General features: G+C 42.9%; 1 protein-coding gene across 2 annotated transcripts in view; it reads right to left on the bottom strand.

Moving 5' to 3' along the window:
• Positions 1 to 24,675, bottom strand: part of Astn1 (astrotactin 1) — a 324,436-nt gene that overhangs the window by 166,774 nt on the left and 132,987 nt on the right. For both annotated transcript variants that reach the window (XM_041662555.1, XM_041662554.1), the window contains exons 3-5: positions 5,452 to 5,845; positions 3,500 to 3,646; positions 2,379 to 2,486 (exon numbers count right to left, since the gene is read on the bottom strand). In XM_041662555.1, the coding sequence (XP_041518489.1) occupies positions 2,379 to 2,486; positions 3,500 to 3,646; positions 5,452 to 5,845 (649 nt within the window). The remainder of the gene's footprint in view (positions 1 to 2,378; positions 2,487 to 3,499; positions 3,647 to 5,451; positions 5,846 to 24,675) is intronic.

Raw genomic sequence — 24,675 nt, forward strand, 5'->3', positions numbered from 1 at the left:
CATCCCTTCCATGCCAGTGACTCTGCTCATATTATCTCCTTTCCACAGAAGGCCATTTTGTCACCTTGTCATCCCAGTCCACACCCTTCCAGACTCAGCTCAAACAATAACTTCCCGAAAACACTTCCCTGAAACCTTCAAGAACAGATTCTCACTCATCCCTGCCCCTGTAGCCCTCAGTGCACCCTGCTGTTACAGCTCTTAGCGCACGATGTCATCCCTGTTTGCAGGCACTTGCCACTGCTCTCCCGTGATTGCAATAACTAGAAACAGATATTTCTGTCCCTTTCCTCTGTGTGCATCATCAACCCACAATCTAGCATCCCTGACTGCCTTTGAATTTTCCAATGGTTTCCTATTCATTTGCAGAAGGAAGCGCAATTGCAATAGCCTGCCAGGTCTTTGCTTTGGTACTTAGCTTCTTCTCTGGCTTCACCCCTACCTTCCCTCTATGTTTATGTTTATACCCTGGCTAGAGCTGCCATCTCCCTCACTTCCTTGACAGCCACATTTCTTGGAGTCCTCCGAGCTTTTTATGTACTGCATTCCTCTACTGAAATGCTCTTACCCAAGACTTCTTTTTCAAGACATCCTATGCACTGCCTATATTTCAGTTCTAATTCTTCTTTATTGCCTCCTATTGCTGCCATGTGGAATTAAGTGTTATCGCTTCTGAGTACTCATTTTATTTATTTATATTATTACAGGAAGCCTTATCATTGTGCCATGTTTTCTTGTTTCCACTACCTATCACAGAGGCTGACCCAGAGGAGGTAAGTTAGAAGATGCTTTTGTTGGTCTGATTGATGTACCCAGTCCAATTAAGCAGGCATTTACACACATGCATTATAGGTAAAATCCTTTAGTAGGCACTTTGAAAAAATAATTAGGGCTGCTCCGCCCCTGAGCCACTTATAGTTTAGTTAATAGCAGTAGACAGTTGATGCATTACAGGGGCTTGGAATTTAAAGAAACAAATCATTTTATGCTCTAAAGAAAATAACTCATCACCAGGAACCTTCTCCAGTAAGTCTTTAGTGGAGTAAGACACGCCTACTTTGGTACAGCCTAGATCGTGTGTCTGTTCTATAAAATGTTTTGAGGATCAAGGGAGAGAGAGATACTGTCACCTGCATTCCCACTTCAGGGAAAAGGAAACATTTACAGGTAGATGATTAAGAGCCCCACTGGCTTTTCAGGAAAAAAAAATTAGAAAGAAAAATTCAAAAGTTAAAGATTGGGAAGCCTACAGACTTTGGAATACAGAATGAAAACGCCTTCTTTCTTTGCAGTTTCTGGGAAGAATGTATTCTGTGTGAAGAGAGTTTGAATAGAGGTAGGATTCAGCCAAAATGTGTATGTTCTGAAAGCTACTAGATAGGTATTGGCTGGAAACGCTACTGAGTTCTGTCCACACAAAGTGGACAGTGTTGATGCCATTCATGTATCCTCCACAGTATCTCAAGGGGAGTCTGTTCAATATATTCCAAGATGGGGTTCTATAAAAGCTGTAGACTACATTGGGAAAGATCTGCAAGCAGCAATGGTGATTTCATATACTTTATCAGTTGCCAAAATAAACAAAGGATGTAATCCTCACAGAAGCCATATGTATGAGTTACTAGTAAGTCATCCAGTCTGTGCGAGAAGGGATGCTCAGAGGAGCTGTGTCCTTATGCAACACCACACAGCAAGTAGATGCTGAGGTTCATTGTTGTTCAGCTGTAGAGCACCCTCAGAGGTAAGGGCAACACCAGGAGGAGTGGACAGTGGTGCCTACAGCACTGAGAGTCATCTCTGAGGTCACTAAGGATGAGTCTGCAGCATAAATACAGCTACTGCACAGAAGCACAATTAAGCCAATGCGAAGAACAAATCAGTTTCCTTAACTTGTGCCAGGAGAAATGAGGGGTCTGGAGGCTTAGGTCTCAAGACTGTACTGAGTAGAGACTTAAAGGTTAAAGAAAACTCCTAGATAATTCCTTTACTGGCTATACCCTTCTATCCCAGCTCGATCCCAAGACCAATGCAGCTGAATTGATGAGGAGTACACCGATTACTCGTTTAACAAACTTCACCCACTTCATTTGTCTCTCTGAATAGCAAAACATGACTGCCGAGTCTTCCAGAAGGAATTGAGAGTCTTCTGACCAAGAAACAGCCTTTCAAACAACTTAGAAACTTGTTTGAGAGTGCCATTTTCTAGGAGAGATGATTCTCGCTCTCACTGGACTCTAGGCTCTTCTTTCTTCCTGGGAGCAAGCACCGGCTGCAATCCAAGCTTTCTTCCTGGTGATGCTGGCTTGAGTGCACAGAGCCCTCTATGGTCCCCGCCTTCCCCACCTGCACCATGCTCACACCCGCTCCATCATTCTTACCTCGACTGCGTCTCCGGCTCCGAGAGGGGTCCGTATAAAAGGTCAGCTGTGGGTCATTTTCTGCCTCAGTGCCAGAGTCCCCCTCAGGGTTCAAGAAGGCGGAACCAGCTGAAATGGATAGAGAATCAGAGTAGATATTTTCTCTTTTTGCAATGCAGAGTCATAGGGTGGGGTCTAATTGGAAAGTCAATAAAAATGAGAGTGGTCCATGAACAATCTAGGAGAGGCAGCTGAGGGGCTAGGGCTTCTCAGTGTCTAAGTTTGTTGGAGTAGCAGTTTTGAGAGCAATTGATGACACTCCAGTCTTCATACAGAACATGGCTCTGTGATGAGGGGCTTGTCTGACATCTGCTTGTCAAAGAGGACTTGGAGAGGTCAGGGGTGGAGAAGAAAAGAAGGGAAATGTTTTGTTCAGGTTAACAGGAGACCAGAATTACATCAGAACAGGAAAGACATTTTTAACCTCTGAGTTTTCACTGATTTAATAATATGTACATATATACAAAAAGAATAAATAAGGTAGATAGCCATGCGAGCAGGGAGCATTCCTTCAAGCCCTCTAAATCATAGGCAAATACTTTGATCATTTGATAAATATATACCCATATACTCTCATTCTATTTCTGATACTGAAGCAGGTAAAGAGCTTTTAATTTCCCTTTGAAATGGAATTGTGCCATATCTTCATCATAATCTCATTTTCCCCATTGAGTAGATGGGCGGGCAGCTTTCCATATTAACAAATAAAGATCTATACGATCATTTTAAATGGCTGCATGCTAGGTCACTGGACATTAGCAGATGTGCCAGATAGTTAACCAGTTCCCTGTTGGTGGGCATCTAAACCTTTTCCAACTTTTGGCTTGTTTAAATGTGGTAAACAGCCATTTACACACATCTTTGCACCCTTGTTCAATTAGTTCCTAGGAACTACTCATGTTCATAAAGATGTTTAATTAAAAGATTTCCACTCTTACATTTTGTGGCAAGTAGCTTTTATTTGGCCTCCAGAAGACTGTGCCTTTGTAGCTATGTGTGGCAGTATGTGGAGCTGGTTTAATGACCTTGCCTCTCCCCACAGTTTGGAACCCATCCGCAGACTTAGAACTAGACATGGCTACCTCTTGCTTTGTTGTTAATCCTCTTTCTTTGGCTACTGGAGGTGTGGGAGAGCAGAGTGGCTTGCTGGTGGTTGGAATCCACGGGGCTCGTGGCTATGATATTGTCTTTATACTTGTTCATCAGGGACAGCTTGGCATTGTCGCTTCCTGTATAAGGTAAAGTCAAGACAAAGGGGGAAGAAAACCTTAAGAGAACAGGCAAAGCATGAAAGAAAGTGAGAAAACCCACGTGAGCTGGGTAGATGGGCCCAGGGCACTGACGCGAGGAATATAGAAAATGAGAGGCGGGTGGAAGCTAAGACATTCCTCTCTGCTTTCTAGGGACTATGACATTAAGAGAGGAGTGAAGTAAGAGGATTACAATTGGAAATCCAATCGAGTTAATTCCGTATTGATAACGTCACTGCTTGCCAGCCTTTGGCTAAATGTAGAATGCAGGGTTTTTCCTCTGACCAGCAGAGGGTTTTAGCAGAAAGAGAATCTATGTGCCTTCAGACAGAAGGTGGCCCCTCTTTCATCTCGGTCTTCACCGTTCCTTCATGACTGAACTCTAGCTACTGCATACATCTGTGTGGTCTGTCTACTCCCTAAAGGAGTTTAGATTTGAACCCCCAAGTACCGTATGTGGAGTCCATGGCCTTGGTACTCTGCCCAGCGCTATGGGGAATATCATACATGTTGGAGACTCCTCCTTTCTAGTCTCAGACTTCAAAGTTCTCAGACATTGAAGTTCTCAGACTTTAAGTCGTATTAAGAAATGATTATTGATACAGGTCATCTTCTAGATGCCAAGTAGAATTTCCATGTCCCACTACGTGATGTTAACCTTTGCCACCTCTCCCAGAGTCTGTGCATCTTTAGCAGTATGCAATATCAAATGTGTCTTCCTCAAAGAGGAAGGTACTGGGCAGTGCCTTGAAGGATCACTGTTGAGGTGTTCTCTTTCAAGATGTACTGATTCATAGCAGTTTGAAAGGGAGAGACGTGGGCTATCATAAAAGAACCGTTCCTCCCTCTCTGCATGTTTTTGACCCTGATCTTGTTCTGTTGAGTTAGGGCCAAGGCTCTTCTAGCCACTGTCTCTGTAGATATGTCTAGCATCTAAGATCTGATGCTTTGATTGCAGTCTTCCATTTTCTTTGAAAGAAAATGCATCCTGTGTAGAGACCACAGAAGCAGGGGTAAAGTCATGTAATTAGAAGACTCAAGGCCCCACATCTTAGGAGGCAGAGAGAAAAACAAAACGAAACAAGAAATTGGTAGCTGAGGATCCTCCTTGTCACTAAAGAATTCAGTTGTCTGTGCAAATATGTGATATACAAAGAGGTCACGCCAGGTTAGTTTCCCAGGCCACTGCCTCACTTCCTAGGGGGCTTCCCAGTATACACTTAGAGGCTCTAGAACACTTCTACCACACCTAAAGGCATCTCTCTGCTCCCAGTACTGGGTGGAAGTGTAAGTGGACCCAACTTATGCTAATACTATACTTCTAATTTTATGGATTAGAAAACCAGACCAGCTGTCTAAGAAAACAGGGTGTTTTTTTATTAAGTCTGAGAATTTCACAAGTGTATACAATGTATTTTGATCAGACCCACCCCTCATGTCCCATTCCTACTCCTCCTATGTCCCCCCACATACTTAATGTCCTCTTAATAGAAATTTTTATTAAGTCTAGTTGGTGCTTGCTTACATGCATATGAGTGTAGGACTATCCACAGGAGCAAGACAACCAACCAGGTTCACACTCATGAAGAAAACTGGCTTTTCTTCTCCTAGGAGCCATTAATTGCTAATAGCTCCTCAGGTGGGGTGGAGTCTATGCAAAAGGTTATTTTTGCCCACTTGAGGAAAGGCATCGGTACATTTTGCTACATACTATCTGTTAGCTAGCTGCTTGCCAGCCTACCTGAGCAAGGACTAAATGAACCGACTCCTTCCCCCATTCCTACCTGGTGTGAGGTCCATCCCAGACTTCTCATTGCAGCCCTGAAGGGAGTCCAAGGTGCGTGTGACCTGACTGGCAAAGTCCTCGCCTCCATTCATGCACTCCCTCTGCAGATGGTGACGCAGGTCTGTGATGTCATACTCATAGCCATCCAGGATGGGTGTCTCCCGGATGCTCAGGGTGCCACTGGAGTTGTGTCCCTGCACTCGGGCATTGCGCAAACTTTCTCGCCCGTGGCCGCCAATCAGCACAGATGGAATGTAATGGATCTCATTGGCTGCCTCCGCACTGGCACTCTTCTGGGGCTGGGGCACGCGGCGACGTTTGCACCAGCGCCTGCGGGTATACAGGATCATCACCAGGCACAAGATGGATAACAACAGAGCGATCATGCCACCCTGGAAAGACAGGACATCAGATAGTTCCACAAAGGAAGGTGAGCACTCTGCAGTGTTATTGCTCCATCTGCTAACTCCGTCCACACTCACTCATTAACTCATGCAATCAAATGTACTGAGCACTTATAGTAAGCATCCCTCAGCAACAAAGGGACACTGCTGACACTGGCGTTTAACGAGGGAGAAGAATGAGACTGCGTGGTTAGTGCATCATTTCAGTGAATCTAGTTGCATTTGGCTTAGCAAATCCTTGAGACATAGGTTGGAGAAGATGGAGATTTGGGTTTTCAGTTAAAGACGTGGGGGAAAAGGTTTCGTTTTTGTTTGTTTGTTTTTGTTTTTTTGTTTTTTTTGTTTTGTTTTGTTTTTGTAGATGTGCTACACATAAAGCTGATTTGGGGCTTTCTTTTAAGTGGCCAGCAGGGAATGGCATCGAGATTCATCTCATATCCAAACAATCAATCTTAGATAGAGCCACACAACGAACCCATGAATCAACGAGTCCTATCCATGCCAAAACTCAGATTCCTTGTCTGTACAACGAACCTGCCACGAAACTGCTCATGGTGGCTGCTAAGGATTGGGCGAAGGAATGATGTAAAGCATGCAGCACAATACATCACGCAGCATCAGGACCAAGCTCAGAGGGACCTTAACTGTCTCCACCAAAATAACTGGCCTAGCAGGGAAAACCATCGACACATCTACCTCCAGCAGAGTTGAGCACAAGCTGTGGGAAGAAACCCGGATGGTTTGCACATGACACGGGGCAGGGGGCCAGCAGGAACGCAGTTTTGTTTGCTCCCCTGGAGGAAAGGGCTGGTACTATAACCTAGAGTCGGGTTGGTGGAGGAGTTTCCTGCTGAGCCTTCCAAACTCCAGAGGCCACCACCTCAAAGGCCAGTCCTTACAAGTCAGGGCAGTACTAGCTGTCTACTGGAGATGAGGATTTGGGATACAGTGTTCAGTGAGCTGAACAAGCTTGTCAGGGCGACAAGCCCAAGCTGGGATTTGAAGAGGTGAAGGAACTTCCCATGCTCTTTCCTCTATAGCACTCCACAGAAATCAACCTCCTGTACCCAGTCACACTCACCCCTTTATTTAGGTTAATATCCCTTCAAATCTACTTCATTAAGTCAAGGTGTACCAAATGGTTCTCCTCCTAACCTTGGCTCCATTCACGGTCAACCTATTGTATCTCATAGAGCTAAAAAGTCCCTATCATTTCCCATAGGCCCACCCATGTGAAGATGGCTTAAGAATATTCCCCCAAACAAATGCAAAGTTCCCCTTTTTTCCAGTTTTACAATGATTTTTTTTTCCTGGATTTATGAGCACAGTTTCCCAGCACATCTTACTGGCTATCCTCAATTTCTCGCCATCTGCCTACATATATGCATATAAGCACACACACATACACACTACCGTGTTCAAAAAGGCCACAAGAGGAGGTAGCTAAACACACAGTCGAGTCCGTTGTTAAGTAATAGACCAAGACCTGAGGCTAGTTGGGTATGTAATTTTTCAAGTTTCAAGTTTTCCTTGCTTTATCTTGAGGATGCATTCTTCTGGTGCAGTCTCTCATGCAAATGCGGACAGAGTAGACGCGTTCTAGTTGCACAGGGTGGACGTACAAAACCAAGTACACGAGATCCTACTAACTGCTACCTGCTCTGCACTCCGTACTGTGTGACTACCAGATACACAGAGAAGAACCCTGCCTAGAGGACACTGTACTCAACTGTACAGACCCAAGCCCTGAAGCCATCCACTGATGGTAAGCATCTCTGTATGACCCAGTAGTTTTCAGCAGAGCCGTCAATCATCTGCACGGCACAGTCAGATGGGCTATCCTTTCTCTCACCCCAAACTGAAGCTGTAACAATAGGTAATTAAGCCACACGGAAGGAATAACTTCCCGACTGAGAGAAGTTGTCAGACATTGAATTAGGCCACTGAAAGCCAGAGGTAATTTTATTCCCTAAAGAGCCTTAAGAGCGACATAAACATCAATCCCCGAGGAATAGTTTAAACACCCACCATCTTTCTCGCTCACACTCAGTTCCTTCTGAGCCCCTCCACCCTTCCTTACAAATTATGCATACAGATGGTCACAACAGGGTTACAGTAAAATCCAGCCCGTAGATTCATTGCCCATATCCCACAATAATAAAACAATAGCAGCTGTTCAGTAATGGGTGTTTGCTTGGTATCAGACAGTTGTTCAAAAAACTCTACAGTTTTATCTCTAAGAGGTAGAGTTGCCTGACTGTTGTTTGAAAAAAAAATGAGGCATGAAGGTCAAATAACTTGTTCAAGGTTATGTATTGTGTGGTTAGAAGGACTGGGATGGAACCCCAGTGACTAATTCAGAGTCTATGTTCTTTGTATGGGGGGGGCAGGATGAGTGCATGGTGGGCACGCATGTGCGGAGGCCAGAAATCAATGCTGGGGGTCTTCTGTTTTTGCTCTTTCACAGAACCTGAAGCTCTTGTTTCGGCTAGACTGTTGGGATCGATAACCCGCAGGATGCTTCTACCTTTGCCCTGCCCTATGCTGGGTCGGGTCACAGAATCTCACCATAGAGAACCATAGTGCCTGAATCCTCGGTGGGTGCCAGACATGAACTCAGGTCTTCATTCTTGTGCAGCAAGCTCTTTATCTTGTGAGCTATCTCAATAGAGTACAACATCCCAGACTACGTCCCCAGAACTGATAGATCCCTAGGCTGCAGTCACTATGATGAGTTGTACCCGTAGACACTTAAGCTCTCTGATCCCTCACAAGTTGAAAGGATAGAACGGGAACAAGTGGATGCCTGTGTCTAGATCCATCCTCACTTCACAAACTGAAAACAAGAAACTAGCCCAAGTCCATATCTAGCTGACCAGACGTCTGAAGAGCATCGTTACAAGGGACTGTTTCCCAAGTCACTACTAAGAACCCAGATATAAGATTATTGTGTTTGGTAGAAGCACAGACAACAACAAACCCACAGCCCTCACACATTTTATATCATTATTTAAATATTAAATGAATTTAAATAAGATTATTCATAGCATTTTTCACCACATGCCAGCAAAGTGCTATTAGATTCTCAAATTTCACTGAATTTTAACAAAGAAATATATGTTGTCTTTTACTTTAGTGACCCATTGAAAATCTCTAGGTTCGACCCATTTGTCTGATGAGCAAGCCAAGGTCCAGAGAAGTAAAAACAGTGATAGAGCTGAGTGGGTGACGGCAGATCCTCTAACTGCTCTTCTCACAAGGCCATTTCTTAGGTTCATGTATAACAATTAACTTCCCATATACTAGAGTCCGGACACTCAACCAAAGGTATCTTCGGTATATTTTTCTAAAACATTTAACTTGTAGAAAGCTAGGAACAAAGTTTTAATTTGTCTAAATCTGTCTATTTTGTGTCTCTAGTCTTGCTTCAGTAGACCGTGGAGATCTCTGTGGAGATGTAGTGACCCCTGATGTCCTCTCTAGTAACCGGTTACCAGTCATAAGCTCCAGCCATCAGGGGCAATTTGCTCCTGTATAGGGGAGAGGATTCTCAGGCCTCGAGTTCTTTTCTATGATTTCTTTGCTCCCATAACCCAAATTGGTGACAAGCATTATAACGCTATGCTGTGACTTACTAATTAATTGTAGATTATCATGTAAACAAAAATATGTAAGATGTAATGTCATGCAGTATTTGTATGTAGTGTTTTACATAATAAGATTTTGTGACAATAATAACAAGCTTACTATGAGTAAATTTGTCTGAAGTCTGTATAAGCTCTATTCAATGGTCTGCTACCAAGTAAAAGTATAAAACCTCTTCAAAATAAAAAAAGCTGATTGTTGTATTTGATTAAGGCATATGTCTAGAAAGCTAAATAAACTGTCCTTCCACAATGAGAACTTGGAAGTCCACTGGCCTCTTTAGTTACATTATATTCCCATACAAGTCCAGGTCATTAAAATATCTGTTATTTTTACCTCTCCTACCTACATGGAAAAGTTTACACCTGAAGTCGCAGATGTCTTAGGATATTTATTTCAAAGATTCTCAAAGAGGTGGCACATAAAAATGACTCAAACCTTAGGTCTAGGACATCTGAGGATTTCCTGCTAATCAAATGAGGAAGAAAAGCAAGATGGAGGTTATTATCTTCCTGCAAATGAAAGTATTATGTGTCGAACAAACTCCCTCTGACATCTGAGTCTAGATAGACTTCTACCTACAGTCTGGGCAAGAACACACTCTCCAATCTGGCTTCAGGGAAAGTATCAGAGTTTGAAAGGAAAGTCTTGGCTAGCTTTGTGTTTCTGGACTCAGTCACTCTGCTCAGAATGTATTTGTTTTCGCTTCAGATTTTATGGCATTGAAAACTCAAAACAAAACCTTAGGATGCATCTGTATTCAGTTGATGAGCAATAAGTTGCAGACTTTGAGCACTGATAATAAGTAACAACCGACTTCATGGTATAGCATTATTTTCCACTTTATTATCTTTCCATGAGGTTTCTGAGCATTTGATTGATTCTTCTCAGAATGGTTGTTTGTAAATACAATCATACTGGAACTATATGTGGACTCCGCATCTATTCACAAACACCTTGCAAATAAGTGGCATTTTAAAACATATTTTTCTTTTAAAAATCAATAAATCATTTCTTCTGGATTTAATAGAGATCAAACAAATGAAAAAAACTTTTATTCTATTATGAAATTGACATTTGTGGTACTCACCTGAGAGAGAAATGTGAAGTTTATCAAATAATTTGTATATTTTATAATTTTTACGTAACAGTGTTTTCTATAATATTGATGGTCATTACCCAAGATCAGAAAAATTTTAGTCAGCTCTCCATTTTGAGTTCGTCCTAACTCTCTGCTTCAACCACAAGACCCCGCTGTACTCACCTTAGGTCTTGGCTCCTGCCCCCCTCCCACCTCAGTTGACTCGTCAAAGTCAGTTCCTCATCAGTGCTCTGCCCATAGACCTTTCCACATTAGCCACAAGTACTTTTGCCTTTGACTGGCTTTCCCATCTCCTCTGATCTAGTAATGAAAGTCGTGGTCATGTCTGACATATTCCTTACAGCTCTAAAGTTGATTTTAGTACCTGGCATAAGGCAGAAAGTCAATAACTGCTTATAGAATGAAGGAATGAGTGGAGAAAGGGGAGGAGGGAGAGAGAGAGAGAGAGAGAGAGAGAGAGAGAGAGAAAGGAGGAGGAGGAGGAAGATGGGGCTCATCAACTTTGAGTACATTGCAATACATAGATATCTACGTGCCTATAAGCTAAATTCATACAAGCTGACTACTTAGGAAACTCGTTTATTTGTTATTAAGCTATTCAATGAGTGTTTGCCAGACCTGTTCTGGGGATGTGTTTTCTGTTATTACTGTTAAAGAAATAATACAGGTAGGGTTCCTAATCTAATGGAGTTTACATTTTAATCAGGGAACAAAATCAAACTAACAAAAATAAATGGAAGCATAAAAGAAAGTCAGGCTGATTATTGGCACTAAAAACAGCTAGAGAGTTTTAGAACAAAAGGAACAGCAAAGGTAAAGATACGCTGTACAAGAAATGAGGCTCTGAGAACCTGGAGGCCAGTGACACCCTTCACTGGTCAGTGTCACATGATCAATAAATCATAAAATAAAAAAAGTCTGGATCTATGAAATGTCACAGAAGTTTCAGGGCATCACCTGGGTTGTGTGAGCCATTGGCAGAAACGAGGAAAAGCTCAGATTTTGTTTCTAGTGACCATCTGTCAAGAGACTGTGGCCAATCAATCAGCTAGCATTTCAAAGCTCAGTGGAGTGGTAACAGGACAGTGAATCTGAGACATCGCTAATTATTCCTCAAGGCAACTGGACACAAATTGCATCCCTAATGGAATTAAAAAGTGGTGAAAAAATTAAGAATTAGATAGGATCATTTAGTCTTCTGTTTTTCCTTAACAATGCCTGGAGATCAAGGCCAACAATAACTCATATTATAACTGTTATATGACATAACTCTTATATGACAACAATAACTCATATCTGCCTTTGGCTTTTCTAGGAACCAGACAAGAGGAGAAAATTTAGCAAATCCATTGGCCATCTAGTCACATTCTAATCCAGAATCAGACTTACAGGATAACGAATGAATGGCCTAGATGATAGACAGACAGACAGATGATGAATGGATGGAATCAATAGGTGATAAACCAATAAATGATAGATGACAGATGATAGATAGATAATAGCTAGATAACAGAAAGATAGGTAATAGGTAGATGATAGGTAGGTAGGTAGATAGACAGACAGACAAATATGAGATAGATAGATAGATAGATAGATAGATAGATAGATGGATGGATAGATAGATAGATAGATAGATGTTTTCAATGCCTTTCTGATCTTGTGCTTTGTTAGTCAACTAGAAAATTGGCCTAAATTACTAGCACTAAGATCTCTGTAATAATGAAACTTATTTGTTAACTTGATTAGACTTAGAATCACCATGGAAACACACCTCTGAGTGTGTCTATAGGGGCATTTCCAGAAAGGTTTAAGTGGGGAAGGAAGACCAAACCTGAATGTGAATGGCAGCACCCCACGGTCTGGGGATGCAAGCTAAGCACTAACATTGATATGCCCACCACTTACAAAATATCCCCTGCTTCCTGTTTGAGGATGCAATGTGACTACTTGCTTCAAGCTTCTGCTGTCAAGTCTTCTCCATGGGAGACTGGACACCTTGAAATCTAAACCAAAATTAAGCCTTCTTCCCTTTAGCTGTTCTTTGTGAGATATTTGACCACAGCAACAAGAAAACAAGCAGATGTAGTTCCCAATAAAATAACAATTCTGCCCCCATTGTACAACACTCTGTAACATCATGGCCTCATTGAATCTAATATCTGCCTTCCTCTATAACATGGGGTAACTAAAGGGAATGAAGCAATTCTTGCTATCAGTTGTTGACAGTTCTAATCATGACCCATGACTAACTGGAAATAATGTGAAGCTGAGAGGGTAGAAAGAACTTGGCCATGTCTTCCTAACCATTAACCAAAACCACAAACCAAGGATATAATGTTGGTTCAGAAACAACCATCAACTCCATTTAGCACTGACAAACAGACATCTCCCTTCCCAAAGGTAAGTCAGATCTTTTAAGTCAATTAATGTCATTAAGACGGTAGCATATTCTTGACCTTGAGAATCCCTTTACTGCCAGAAGAAGCCACCCAAACTAGAAAGAAAACCCCTTGGTTATCTTCTTTGACAGATTTTCTCTCTTGTGGTGCTTGGTGAATAGAAATCCATTATCCCTTGCCTATTTCCTTCCCAAGTGGAAGACAAGTGAAACACTTTAAACATATTAAGCAGCAAGTTCAATTTATAAGTTATTAGGAACATCACCTTCTCTTGGGGCCTTTCTGGGGCTTTTAATCTTCTGGAAATGCTTTCCAGTTGCCATGGGCCACCATATTAATTAAGAGTTATGTGTTCCGAGTCCTCTGGCATGAATTGTACAAATCCCCCGCAGGAGGAAGCCTCACCACACCTGGCTAGCCTCTAAACGGAGCTTTTGCTGGTGCTTGCTGCCTTGGTACCCCCAGATTCCCTTATTTACTCTTCTAGTCCCCAGCAGCCAGTTCTCAGGGAAGAGATGGAATGTTCTGAAGATCCTGCCTCATGAAAATGCTATTTGTCCGGCAAAGATAGAGAACAGCAACCTCCCATAAGCAAAAGACCTACTCTGATGTGAAGAGCCTTCTAGGTAGGCAGGGTGATCCTTAAGGGTCCCTCCAAGTGAGATTATGGTCAAATTTTCTCTAAGGCAACTTAACATTATAACTTCTTTCTTGTTTCCTTCATTTTTATTTTCCTAGGTCTAAAAGTCTCAAGACAGTTATCTTTGATCACTCTCTCCTCTGGAATCTAGAATGTTTGTCCGTAAGTCCTTTATGAGACTCAGGAGGTTAATCTAATGAGATCCTGGAGCCAACAGGGGCAGTGACTGGAGGCTAGTGTGCAGGAGTCAGCCTGGGCTATTTAGGGGTATTCTCCTCTAATTCTTTTTTTAGAGAAGCATTTTTGGTTCCTGAGAGTTTTTTTGACTCAGACATCTGACTTTGCCATTGAACTGCAACATGGTGGTGGTGGTGGTGGGGGGGGGGGGAGATGCATTTCTTCTTAAACTGCTCTCTGATCCTCATTAGCTTCAGTTCCCTGCCTGTGCCTAATGAGAATGCTAAAGTGAGTGGGGCTGAGTGGACCAGGATGATAAAGCAATAGTTTACCACAGCTCTGTTCTAAGCTCCAAGGCCACCTCAGTGGACTCCCTCATCCCCATGACTGGCCTCGATGTCTAGATGGGCAGAGAGGAATCAGGCAGAGACATCCTGACATCCCCCTGGATTTAAACGCAACAATTTTATGAGAGATGATGCAATTGAGGCAGCCATTATGGATGCGACCCCTAATCAGTGTCAGGTATTAAAAGGACAGCTCTGCATAGAACCCATTTGTGTGGCTGTGTGCACACACCTATGCATAAATGTGTGTATTATGCATGGCAGCCAATCTGGGAGATTAAAGGATCCACATAGAAGCAAAAGCACTCCAGGTCGCTGTCTCAGCAGCCCATGGGCAGAGCAGCGTGAGACAGGCCTTCTCCCTGGGCTGTGAGCACCAGCCCTTCTAAACTTGACTAGCCAAGCATGAAGCCAATAAATAAACATCTCCAGCTGGCTAAGGCCCAGTGCCTGTTCTTGGCTACGCTCCTTTCCTCTTTCCTCCCTGTTTCCGTGCACTAGGTGATCTTGATGAAATAAAATCATGATAATAATCTGCTCCATTAGGACCCAACATTAAAGAAATTATTGACCAAGTAACAGAAGAGGCAGTGGATACTTTTTGCTAATGACCATTAGAATTCTTCTTTCCTTTCAATCAGATGGGATTATTTGACATTTTTCTTCTATTTCTTCAAAAGTGAGGCAGCTCAGTTCAAGGGCAGGAAAGGAAGCCTCAGAGAGTTGATGGCTCTGGGGGCAACAGCTGAGGATGATACAAAAAAACTAACCGGCAGCTTTAAACGCCAGTCACTGAGGCAGACCATATGCAAAGTATAACCTGGGGATCCCAGCGACTTCAGAAGAAAACAGCCCATGACACCATCAGCTGAGAATTGAAGCTAAAATTTCCATGAATTTGGTCTGTAATCCTTAGTGTCACTAGAGAAGCCAGTTATAACTTCAAAGATCTGATTTTTTCCAACATGAAAATTCAAAACTGTGCTTCTCAGAGAGACTAGAAAAGGTATAGGTGGAAGGCCTTTCAGATGGGGTCCAGCCTTTGTCATTTTCATGACCCACAGGTAGGGTACACCTTGATCATCATGGATGTTATGAAGTCTCCTGTGCCAGGGTCTAGTTAGGTTATTCAGAGCACCCTGACCCTGTTCTCCTCTTATTAAAGATTATTCAGTGACACAGAAGAGTCTACATAGCTGATGGTTTATTTCATGACAATCTCAAGGAGAAACCCTTTCTTATACTTCTTATCGTTTTATCACAACTTCATTGAGTGTACTTCATTCTTCTTTGAGTTTCTTCTGTCTTGTTTTGTGATTAGAAGGACATACTGTCATCTTCCCATACTAGTGGTATGATGGAGAAAAAGAGTTAATAGTAACAATAGCATTTGTTAAATTCTTACCATGTGCCAGACCCAACGCTTAATTCACTCACTATTTCACTGAATATTAGCAATAAACAGAACTAAAAATTATTAACTTTTTTCAAATAAAGAAACAGAAGATTAAATGAGTTAAGTAATTTCTACAAGTTTATCAAGAGAAACAAAGTCAAACCAATACCTAACTTAACCACTCACCTTAACAATATAGCTACAGGACCATGTAGAAGAGGAAAGACCTACCACAATAGCAAGGGCCCTAGTCATCCAACTCTCTCTTCATTCTCTCTAAATTAAGCCCTTGACTATCTTGCCTTGACATCTAATCTTTGGGGCTGTGCAAGCAAATATTTCCACATGTCAATACTTGGTACTATCAATATTGCCTGAACAAAATGTCATCATATCCTTCAGTGAAGTTTGACCATTGGGCTGAATAAATACATAACGTAGAGTAATAATTCAATTGTACCAAGGGTGGTCACTTTACATAGAGGGAGCAGATTGATATCAAGAGTTCTGGGACAGATGTATTCAAAGTGTGATGAAGCCGGGAGAAGGTTTAGTGAGAAAAGTCCTTGCTTCCCAATAGGACTTGAATTCAGATGCCCAAAACTCACATTTTAAAAAAGCTGGATATAGTAGGTAATGTCTATAATTCCAGCTAGGGAAAGATGTCTGGAGGAGAGAGCTAGATCCCTGGAAGCCCACATGTCTGACAGGTAGATCCCAAGAAACCCTAATGCCTGTTATCCCGGTGCCACGGAGAAGTTCCAGGACAATGAGACTTGCTGTTTCAAACACAAAATAGAAACCCCTGTGGATCAACACCTAAAGTTGTCTTCTGATCTCAGTATCCATGCTATGCACATCCATGCTCACATTCACACATAAAAGAGAGAGAGAGGAAGAGAGGGAAAGAGAGAGAGATTAACTCTCTTCAAAAATCCAAGGATAGACTCAGCCACTTCCTTGAGGGCATAATATACATGAACACAGACTAGTGTCTCTATTGTCTGTAAATTCTTATTTTGCAATTAGAGATCTACATGGAACAGTAGACCATTGCATGGTATTACAGTACAACAGAGATGGATGGAAACTAGGAATTACATTATTGTCAGATACCACCCCACACACAACCTCCAAGTTCCAAGGGATGTAGACACAGAGGATAAAAGCCAAACCCTCAATGTCACATTTTGCATTAGGACCCTGTTCTAGTTTACTTTTGTTTGCGATGGTAAACATACGACCATGACCGAGAGCACCTTGACGGAGGAGGAGAGGGGTTATTTGGTGTGCCCTTCAAGATCACAGTCCATCGTAGAGAAAAGTCAGGTCAAGAGCTCAGGCGGGAACTGAAGCAGAAACAACAGGGAAATGCTGCTCACAGGCTTGGTCTGTGGTTTGCTCCCCATTAGCTATGTGTATACAGGCCAGGGCCATCTTCTTGAGGAATGGTTTCTTTCACACTTGGCTGGGCCTTCCCACTTTAATCAACAATCACAATGATTTCTCATGGACATGGCCCGGGCCAATCTGATCTGGGCAATTCCTCAATAGAAATTCCTTCCTGGGTAACTATGGGTTGTGTCAACCTGACAGTAACAACTAACCAGTATGGATCCAAAGGATAGCAACGGCCACTCCCAACACAAGCCATTAACTGCTGGTCATGAGCTGCTTCCAACTTGTAAGGTATTTGACCCTGAACATTCTAAATTTTAATCACAAGCCCCCAGTTTTAATCCAAACCCTAGAGAGAACAATGAGTCTTTAACTGTCACATCCCTTTAAACAATCCAGCTGGGGTTCAGTCCTGGCCTCCCAGAAAGATGCACAATAGAATGGAAGACTGTAGCAAAGGTAGGAGAGAGGTAATTTAGGGCTTAGGGGACATGCTGGCACCCAGTCACAATCCGAAAATTTTGTGCCAAGATCCCTTCCAAGCCTTCACCTAAGGCTCTAAGCATGAGTGGAGGAGGCAAGAGGTTGACAGGAAAAGGTACCCTTCTGGGGCTGTGCACTAACTGGCATGGTTCTTATTTCTCTCTTTAAAGAATGGCTTATGTTCTGCTTTTCTCTGGAGCTAATCAAGCACAAACTCTGGAGAAGAAACCTGGTTTATAAAGGGAATCGAGTGAGAGGCTGACATCCTCATTAGAGCAGGCTTCAGGACCAGCCACATATCTTCCTCAGCTAATTACAAAGTCATTAGCCAAGTCTTCAAACCCTTCTCATCATTAATGTGAAAAAATAACAACAAAAAATAAAAATCTCCACTGCCCTTCCATGCCTCCTCCTTCCCTGGTGTCCCATCCACCCTTGCCACTTGCTGCCAACTTTGTCCTTTTGGTTTTCAGGCTTCCTCTTGTGGACGTGGATGTTTAGACCGGGGTAGGGTGGTGACGGAGTGAAGTAAAGAACTTGCCACAGAAGCTTCTTTTCTTCACCAGCTGACTGAGGCTCACTTTGTTCCCAGCCAGATGCCTGCCACATACATCAGGACCTTGGGCACAAGCCTGATGCTTACCAGCTAAAGATGGGCCAGGGCAAAGGGAAGCTTGAAACTGAGCCCTGGCTCTTCCCCCTCTCCCTCATGGGAGGCAACAAAAGGCTCAACTGTGCCATTGTTTGTCGGATTTTAATTTACTGATCGGTGACTCAATCATGCAGAGCGAATTCATGGGTCAGCCTGATCCGGCCAGAGCTGATCACATGACAGAAAGAGCAGCAGAGACTCTCGCTTCCAAGGCAACTGCTGAGACGAAGCTCATCTGCCAGGCCAATGTTTAATTCTGTGTCTGGGGCAGGCGACCCTGAGCTCACCATTCCCAGCCAATGTGTAGTGTCATCATGAATTAATTTTAATTTAGATCGCAGTGTTCATGAAGCTTCAGTTTTCTTTTCTTTTTTTAAAGAGTTGTGGCTTATCCTTTTTTTATTCTTAATACATTACACTTATGTGTATGTGTGTGTGAGAGAGACAGATGGAGACAGATACAGAGAGACAATGAGAAAGAGAGAGAGACACAGAGACAGAGATAGAGAAAGAAAAAGAGAGAGACCCAGAAAGAGAAAGAGGGAGAGGATAATGGGGTCTGGGGTCATTATCTATGCCCATCTCTGAGACTTTGCTCTTTGTCTGCCCTGGCATTTCCTAGCATGATTTTGTACCCAAACTGTCATTCCCTCCTATTGGCCTAAGCACCTCCCACTCTGTGAAGACCTTCTTCTTCTCTCTGGAAATATGTATGTGTGTGTGTGCGTGTGTGTGTGTGTGTGTGTGTGTGTGTGTGTGTGTGTGTTGGTTTAATTAGTAAATCCTGAATCCATAATTTGGAGTTCCTTACATCATAGTGCCGACTTGACTGCAAGTAGGAAGCGCTTCTGAAATGCCTTCTAGAACTCTTGTTTTAGAAGAGTATCCATCACAGGGCAGGCCTCTGGTGAGCACAACTGTTTGGTTAACTGATCCCCGTTGGCTCAATGAGGTTGCGAAAACACAAACAGCCTTCCTGCCGCATCATTTGTCCGCTCATCTGGGCACCTGTCATTGTGGCAAGTGGCCGCCTGACCCTTGGGCTGGCTCATGGGGTCCCAAATTTGGCTCTCCATCCCCCTGGGAAGGGACCAGCTAGAGTATGACGAGAGTTTCCTCAGCTACAAGATGTTCAAATAGCAGGCACATGGATTCACCGCTCAGTTTAGGAAGAGGATTGTGCTTCTCAGAAAGCTCAATACTTTATTTTTCTCCAGCCTCGCTTTGGCACATGCGTTTGCTGCCACTGGCAAGCAGTCGTGAGCTGGCTGAGGGCTCAGCTCAGTGGACACAATTTTTTCCCCTGTGAAACTAATTGACATGCATTCAAATCTTACTGTTCCTGCCCCAGTCTTTGGGGCTCTGTGTGAATAGTCTCATCACCAAAGAGGTCAAAGAAATTTGTCATCAAAAATTTTAATATCTATTTAGCACCCAATTATCCATGGCAGCCTGTATCACATGTATTGTAAAAGGGACAGTTTCTTTTTTAAAAGACCCTTTTCTTAGAAACTAAAGGTCTAATTCTCATTTTTAAAATCAGTACATCATGTATATTTATTTCTGTAAAATTACTTCAACTCGTGCTCCGGTTTCTACAGTGACTGGAGAGACTTGCTAGCTCCATTCTTGAGTTGGAACGAGTAAGTCTGGCTTGCAGAGGGCCAAATGCTGTCTGGCCTAGCAGTTTTCTCTGTCACCATACCATGACAGATGAGGGTCACAAGCTAGGTAGACCTCCCAGCGGCACTGGAGGTTCCATGCTCTTCGTAGCTGCTATAATACTGTATTTTCTTTCTTTCTCAGTTAAGAGAGCACAGTGGAATGTGAGTTGAGTGGGAACTACCTTATTATAGGTCATTCACCACTCTAATGGGAAACAGAAGCCAGTCACAAACTTCAACACTTTACTTATTGTTAAGATTAAATGTCCTTTTCACATCTTAACAATTGATGGGGTCATAGCAGGTTTCATGACACCATGGCTACAGACTGCAGAAGTTTGAAAAGAGCTGCAGAGGACAAGGAAACCATGAATAGCTTTTTTCCCCCAGTGGCTGGACAAGGAACTCTCCAGACTTCCAGAGTCCGGAAGAAGCCTCTTTAATACATAACATCATGGGATCTCACCAGGACTTATCCAATACCTCCTGAAATTCAGAACTGAGTCCTCACCAGAAAATCCTTTAGTCACTTATTTCTGTATCAACTAAAATACATGTATGCAGGTATTATATAAAACAAGTTATTCCTGTACTCAATTATGATGATAACACTATGTTTATTTACATGAGACACATTATACATACAATATGGAGGAGATATGCCCTCATGGAGACCCATTTCTGGTGTGAGGAACAATCTTTACTTAAGGTTCTAGTTCCATGAATGCAATGAGGAAAGAAAGCCACAAAGACCCAAAGGAGGAGGCAGGAATTATCAAATTATCCCTTTGAAGGTCTCTTAGCACAGAGGAAGTTCCTGGCTAGGCACCAGCAATTCAGTCATTCAGCAATCCGGTTTCTCTGAATTTTAGCTTTTTATGGTCAGACCCATTCAGCCTTTCACACACAAGTGTGCGCTCTTTACCGAAGTCCTTTGTGGTCTCTTGCCAGGAGGTCAGGTGCTCAATTAGGATACAGAACACATAATGCCTCCCAGGGAGGAGCTCCTTCTCATGAGAGACATCTTTATGTAGATAAGAGCAAAGAGGAAATGTCTATCATGAGTGAGCATAGCCCAGAGAAAAAGAGAGAGTTAGGGACAGTTTCCTAGAATAATTCAAGAGGTGAGGAGAGCCGGGCGGTGATGGCGCACGCCTTTAATCCCAGCACTCGGGAGGCAGAGGCAGGTGGATCTCTGTGAGTTCAAGACCAGCCTGGTCTACAGAGCTAGTTCCAGGACAGGCTCCAAAGCCACAGAGAAACCCTGTCTCAAAAAATCCAAAAAAAAAAAAAAAAGAGGTGAGGAGAAATTTAGAGAGTGAGAAGTGACCCCACTCAGGGACAAAAATCATTGTGAGCCAAAAGACTGTCGCTGGCTAAAACATGAGAGTATTAAACAGCCAGGAGGTCCAGAAAGCCGGAGTGAGCTACTCAGGTTGGCTAGGGTAAAGATTACAAGGGGCTATAAAGGGAGATGGTCAGGCTGTGAAAGACTAGCCATCTTGGACTTCAGCTTCTGAGCTGAGGGAACTCTGTAAGGTGTTTTGTCCAGAGGAAAATGTTGTTTGAGCTGGGTTTTATGAACCATGGTGAGGAGAGGGACATTTTCCAAACAGGTCAGAGGAAGGACACAAATGACCTTGCTTTGTCCCAAGGGAGAGATGAAGGTTTCTACCTGTAGGAATGAGGGAAAGAAGGGGGAGATTCTAGAAACATCTGGAAAACATGATAAGTGAAGAAAGATGGGCAGACAGGAGGCTCCATTAGCCATGATGGGCACATGGACAGGAAGTCAGTGGGCACAGAAAGGGGAATCCTGGATGACTAAACATCAATAGGATGTAGTCCCTGAGCAATGGGGAAGCACCGTTTATTTGTATAGATGATTTTCAGATGAAATAACCATCTTTGTCCTTTGGGCTCTTCTTTCTCTAACTCTAGTGGCCCGGAATGGTACTAATTGGGTAAGGTTCTCCTTACCAAAAAAAAAAAAAAAAATCCTCAATGCAAAACTCAGCCCTTAGGATGTGCTTCCTGTACTCCACAGAAGAGCTTAAAGGGTCACTTCTTAGTCTAGCTTTGTCCATCAGATGGTTTGGGGTGAAAATAAACAGCAACGTTAAGTTTGATCAAACAGGCAAAAAAAAAAAGTCTTGCTATACCTCGTGACTAGTGGGGAGAGGGAGCAGGAAGAAGAAATGTCATGTCCTAGAATGTCCTAGGATACATGACTGACCGTCTTTGCCTGTGTTTTCCAGAATTTGTAACAAGAAACAGAGGGTCCATGAAAAGGGAGTCTAGAAACTTCCCACCCACCGGAGACAGACACTGTTATTTCATAAGTCTGAGTCAACATTCCCAAATTACCCCCTTTTCCTTCTGAAGATCACCACCTCCCCCAAGATTTCCCTCTTTACTGGGCCCCCTGAAACTGAGACTGGGAGATTTCCCCATCATCTGTTTCTTTGAGGGGGTCCCAGGATTGCTCCATCCAGAGGACTTCCGTGAGAAAACTTGGAGGAACTTCTATGGAGACCGTTGAGAGGCTGCGAGGAACTGACACTTGCCTAGAGACTCCTCTATGCTCTGGGGAACGACCACAGTCATCAAACCTCTCCCAAAGACAGTGGGAAGAACTGCCTCCCTCCCAGAGAGACTGTTTTACCTTCCACCTCACCCATAGCCACACAATCCCGCCGTTTCAGTTCCCCACACACTATTGCTTCATGTTCATGAATGGGAAAGGGGGAGCCAAGTTGCTGTAGGGGATGAAAATTTCTTCATAGACTACTTTCAAGTAGCCATCTAGGGACTTCTGTGTCTTTCACGTCCTTTTTTGTCTTTCACGTCCTTCACTTTCCTACTACCAGGATGTGATAGCCTGAGGCTACTCGCAAGGTCATCTGACCTGAATATCCCAAGATGGAGGACAATGCCCGATGATGTGTTCCTAGTACCTGGCACACCAAGGTATGGCAAAAGTGTAAAACATTTTAATTTCATCATTAATGTTATAAAAGATCATTTCTAATTTGCATGGAAATTATTAGCCAGACCATCAAACCTGTGCTTTTATTGGTATTTTCATCTCAGATAAAGAATGAAATAAGCTTAAGCTTGAAACATCAGTCAATTTAAATTAAAATACTTAAAAATGTTTATACAAAGTACATTAAAATACGGCATTAAAAACTTCTAGTTTTCATAACGTGTACCAGCCAAAGTTCACATTTTCAGATGAAAACCCAGAGGGGCCTGCCTAAATTTTAGGGGCTGCTGATAAAAGGGGGATACTAGGCCTCCTCTTGGATTTCAGTCGCCTTAACCTCAAGCTGCTTGACATACCGACCTGTTTCTTCTTATCATAGACGTCATTCAGGTCTAATACAGGCTATGCTAGAAGAGCTGGGTCTGTACTCATGGAAGCTTCCAACACAGCCCCACATTGGATGGGGTGATATTGCCCTATCCCCACCTTAGTCAGTGTCCAAGGAGAGGGAACAAGCCTTACATGGTTGTCTCAAATGTTGCAGCTTGGCTCTGAACCCTAACATTGAGAAGAACTGGGACCAACATAGCCGTCTGAAATCCAGGACTGGTGACTTGGACATGTACACTGTATGGCATTTAGAAAAAGGCAAGTGAATCAAAGATGGCTGCATCACCACTGTTGGGCTACTGAGTCTTCCAGTGTGGTTCTGTACAACAGCTTAGCGCACTCTGAAAGAATGTGTCTAAAGCAACAAATGCCAGACCCTGACATGTCCACTCTTACAAATCCCAATTTTTTGTATGTCTGAGTTCCTTTCAGAACCTTAGATAAGATACTAGACAGGAGAAAATGAATATGCAACTCCCTTATATCTTCCATGCACACCTTCCATCCATCCCTGCCTTCTTTATGGTATTTGAGTTCATAGCACGGGCCACCACAAGTCCCAAATGTGGGGTTGGGGACCCTGAGACTAAGAGAACTAGCAGGTTCCAATTGCTACTCAATAAAACACTTGCTTCTTTCAGCCACAGTACAGCATCGACAAATCGACATCTGATTCAAGCCAAGTTAGTCAGCGACTTGACTCATCTCTGGCCGTTTGAGGATGTCAGCCTCGGGGGTAGAGGTATCAGGGTGGAGGGAGTCAGAAATAGCATGGCAGCAGCTAAAAGTACCTGCCCCTACCAGCTCCCTCCATGACTTCAGGAGGAGCTACTGACATCATCGTCTCAGAAAAGCAAGACGTCTAGTAAATGTCAGCTGATACTGGAAATTTGATGTTACAAGGCAAAATGTGAAAGCCTTTGTCCACCCTGAGCCTCAGCGAGGATGCAAGAAACCAGTAGGTTTTGAAAGCATCCTGTACCATTTCCCACACTAGACTACTTCATCATAACATCGTGTTTGGGAGCATAGTTCTACTTTCATTGTTACACCCTTATGGTGTTTTGCTCCGAAAGAGTGTTTCCACGTATCCTGACATTTCATAAACATCAACTGTGTAGACCAAAGTTGAAACCAGGCAGAAGAAAAATAGAATATAATGCATATCCTGTTTATACTATTGTGGTGTTCATATACTGAATATCCTGCTTATATTATTGCAGCATTCATACCAACGTGTATCTTGACTGAATCCATCAGTATCTCACAGGAACAGGTAAGGAGCTTGGAGGTCCTCTAAATTCGTGACTACTACGTGGCCTTAAATTTCTCACAAGAATAATCTATGCCTTAAGTAATAATTAAAACAAATTTATGGGGAACTGACTAAACTAGTGAGCTGTCATTTCTTCACACTGAGGATGGAACTTTAGCATTTACCTCACAGGTTGTTAGATTTTAGTCTCTGTAGGTTCTAAAGACAAGATGAGAATGTCTTTGACCAGATTGACACACTGTAGCCTATGTTCCCAATGT

This window comes from Microtus oregoni, unplaced genomic scaffold (genome assembly GCF_018167655.1).
Source record: "Microtus oregoni isolate MIOR12 unplaced genomic scaffold, Mior012 000013F_ref0000133, whole genome shotgun sequence".
Taxonomy (NCBI): domain Eukaryota; kingdom Metazoa; phylum Chordata; class Mammalia; order Rodentia; family Cricetidae; genus Microtus; species Microtus oregoni.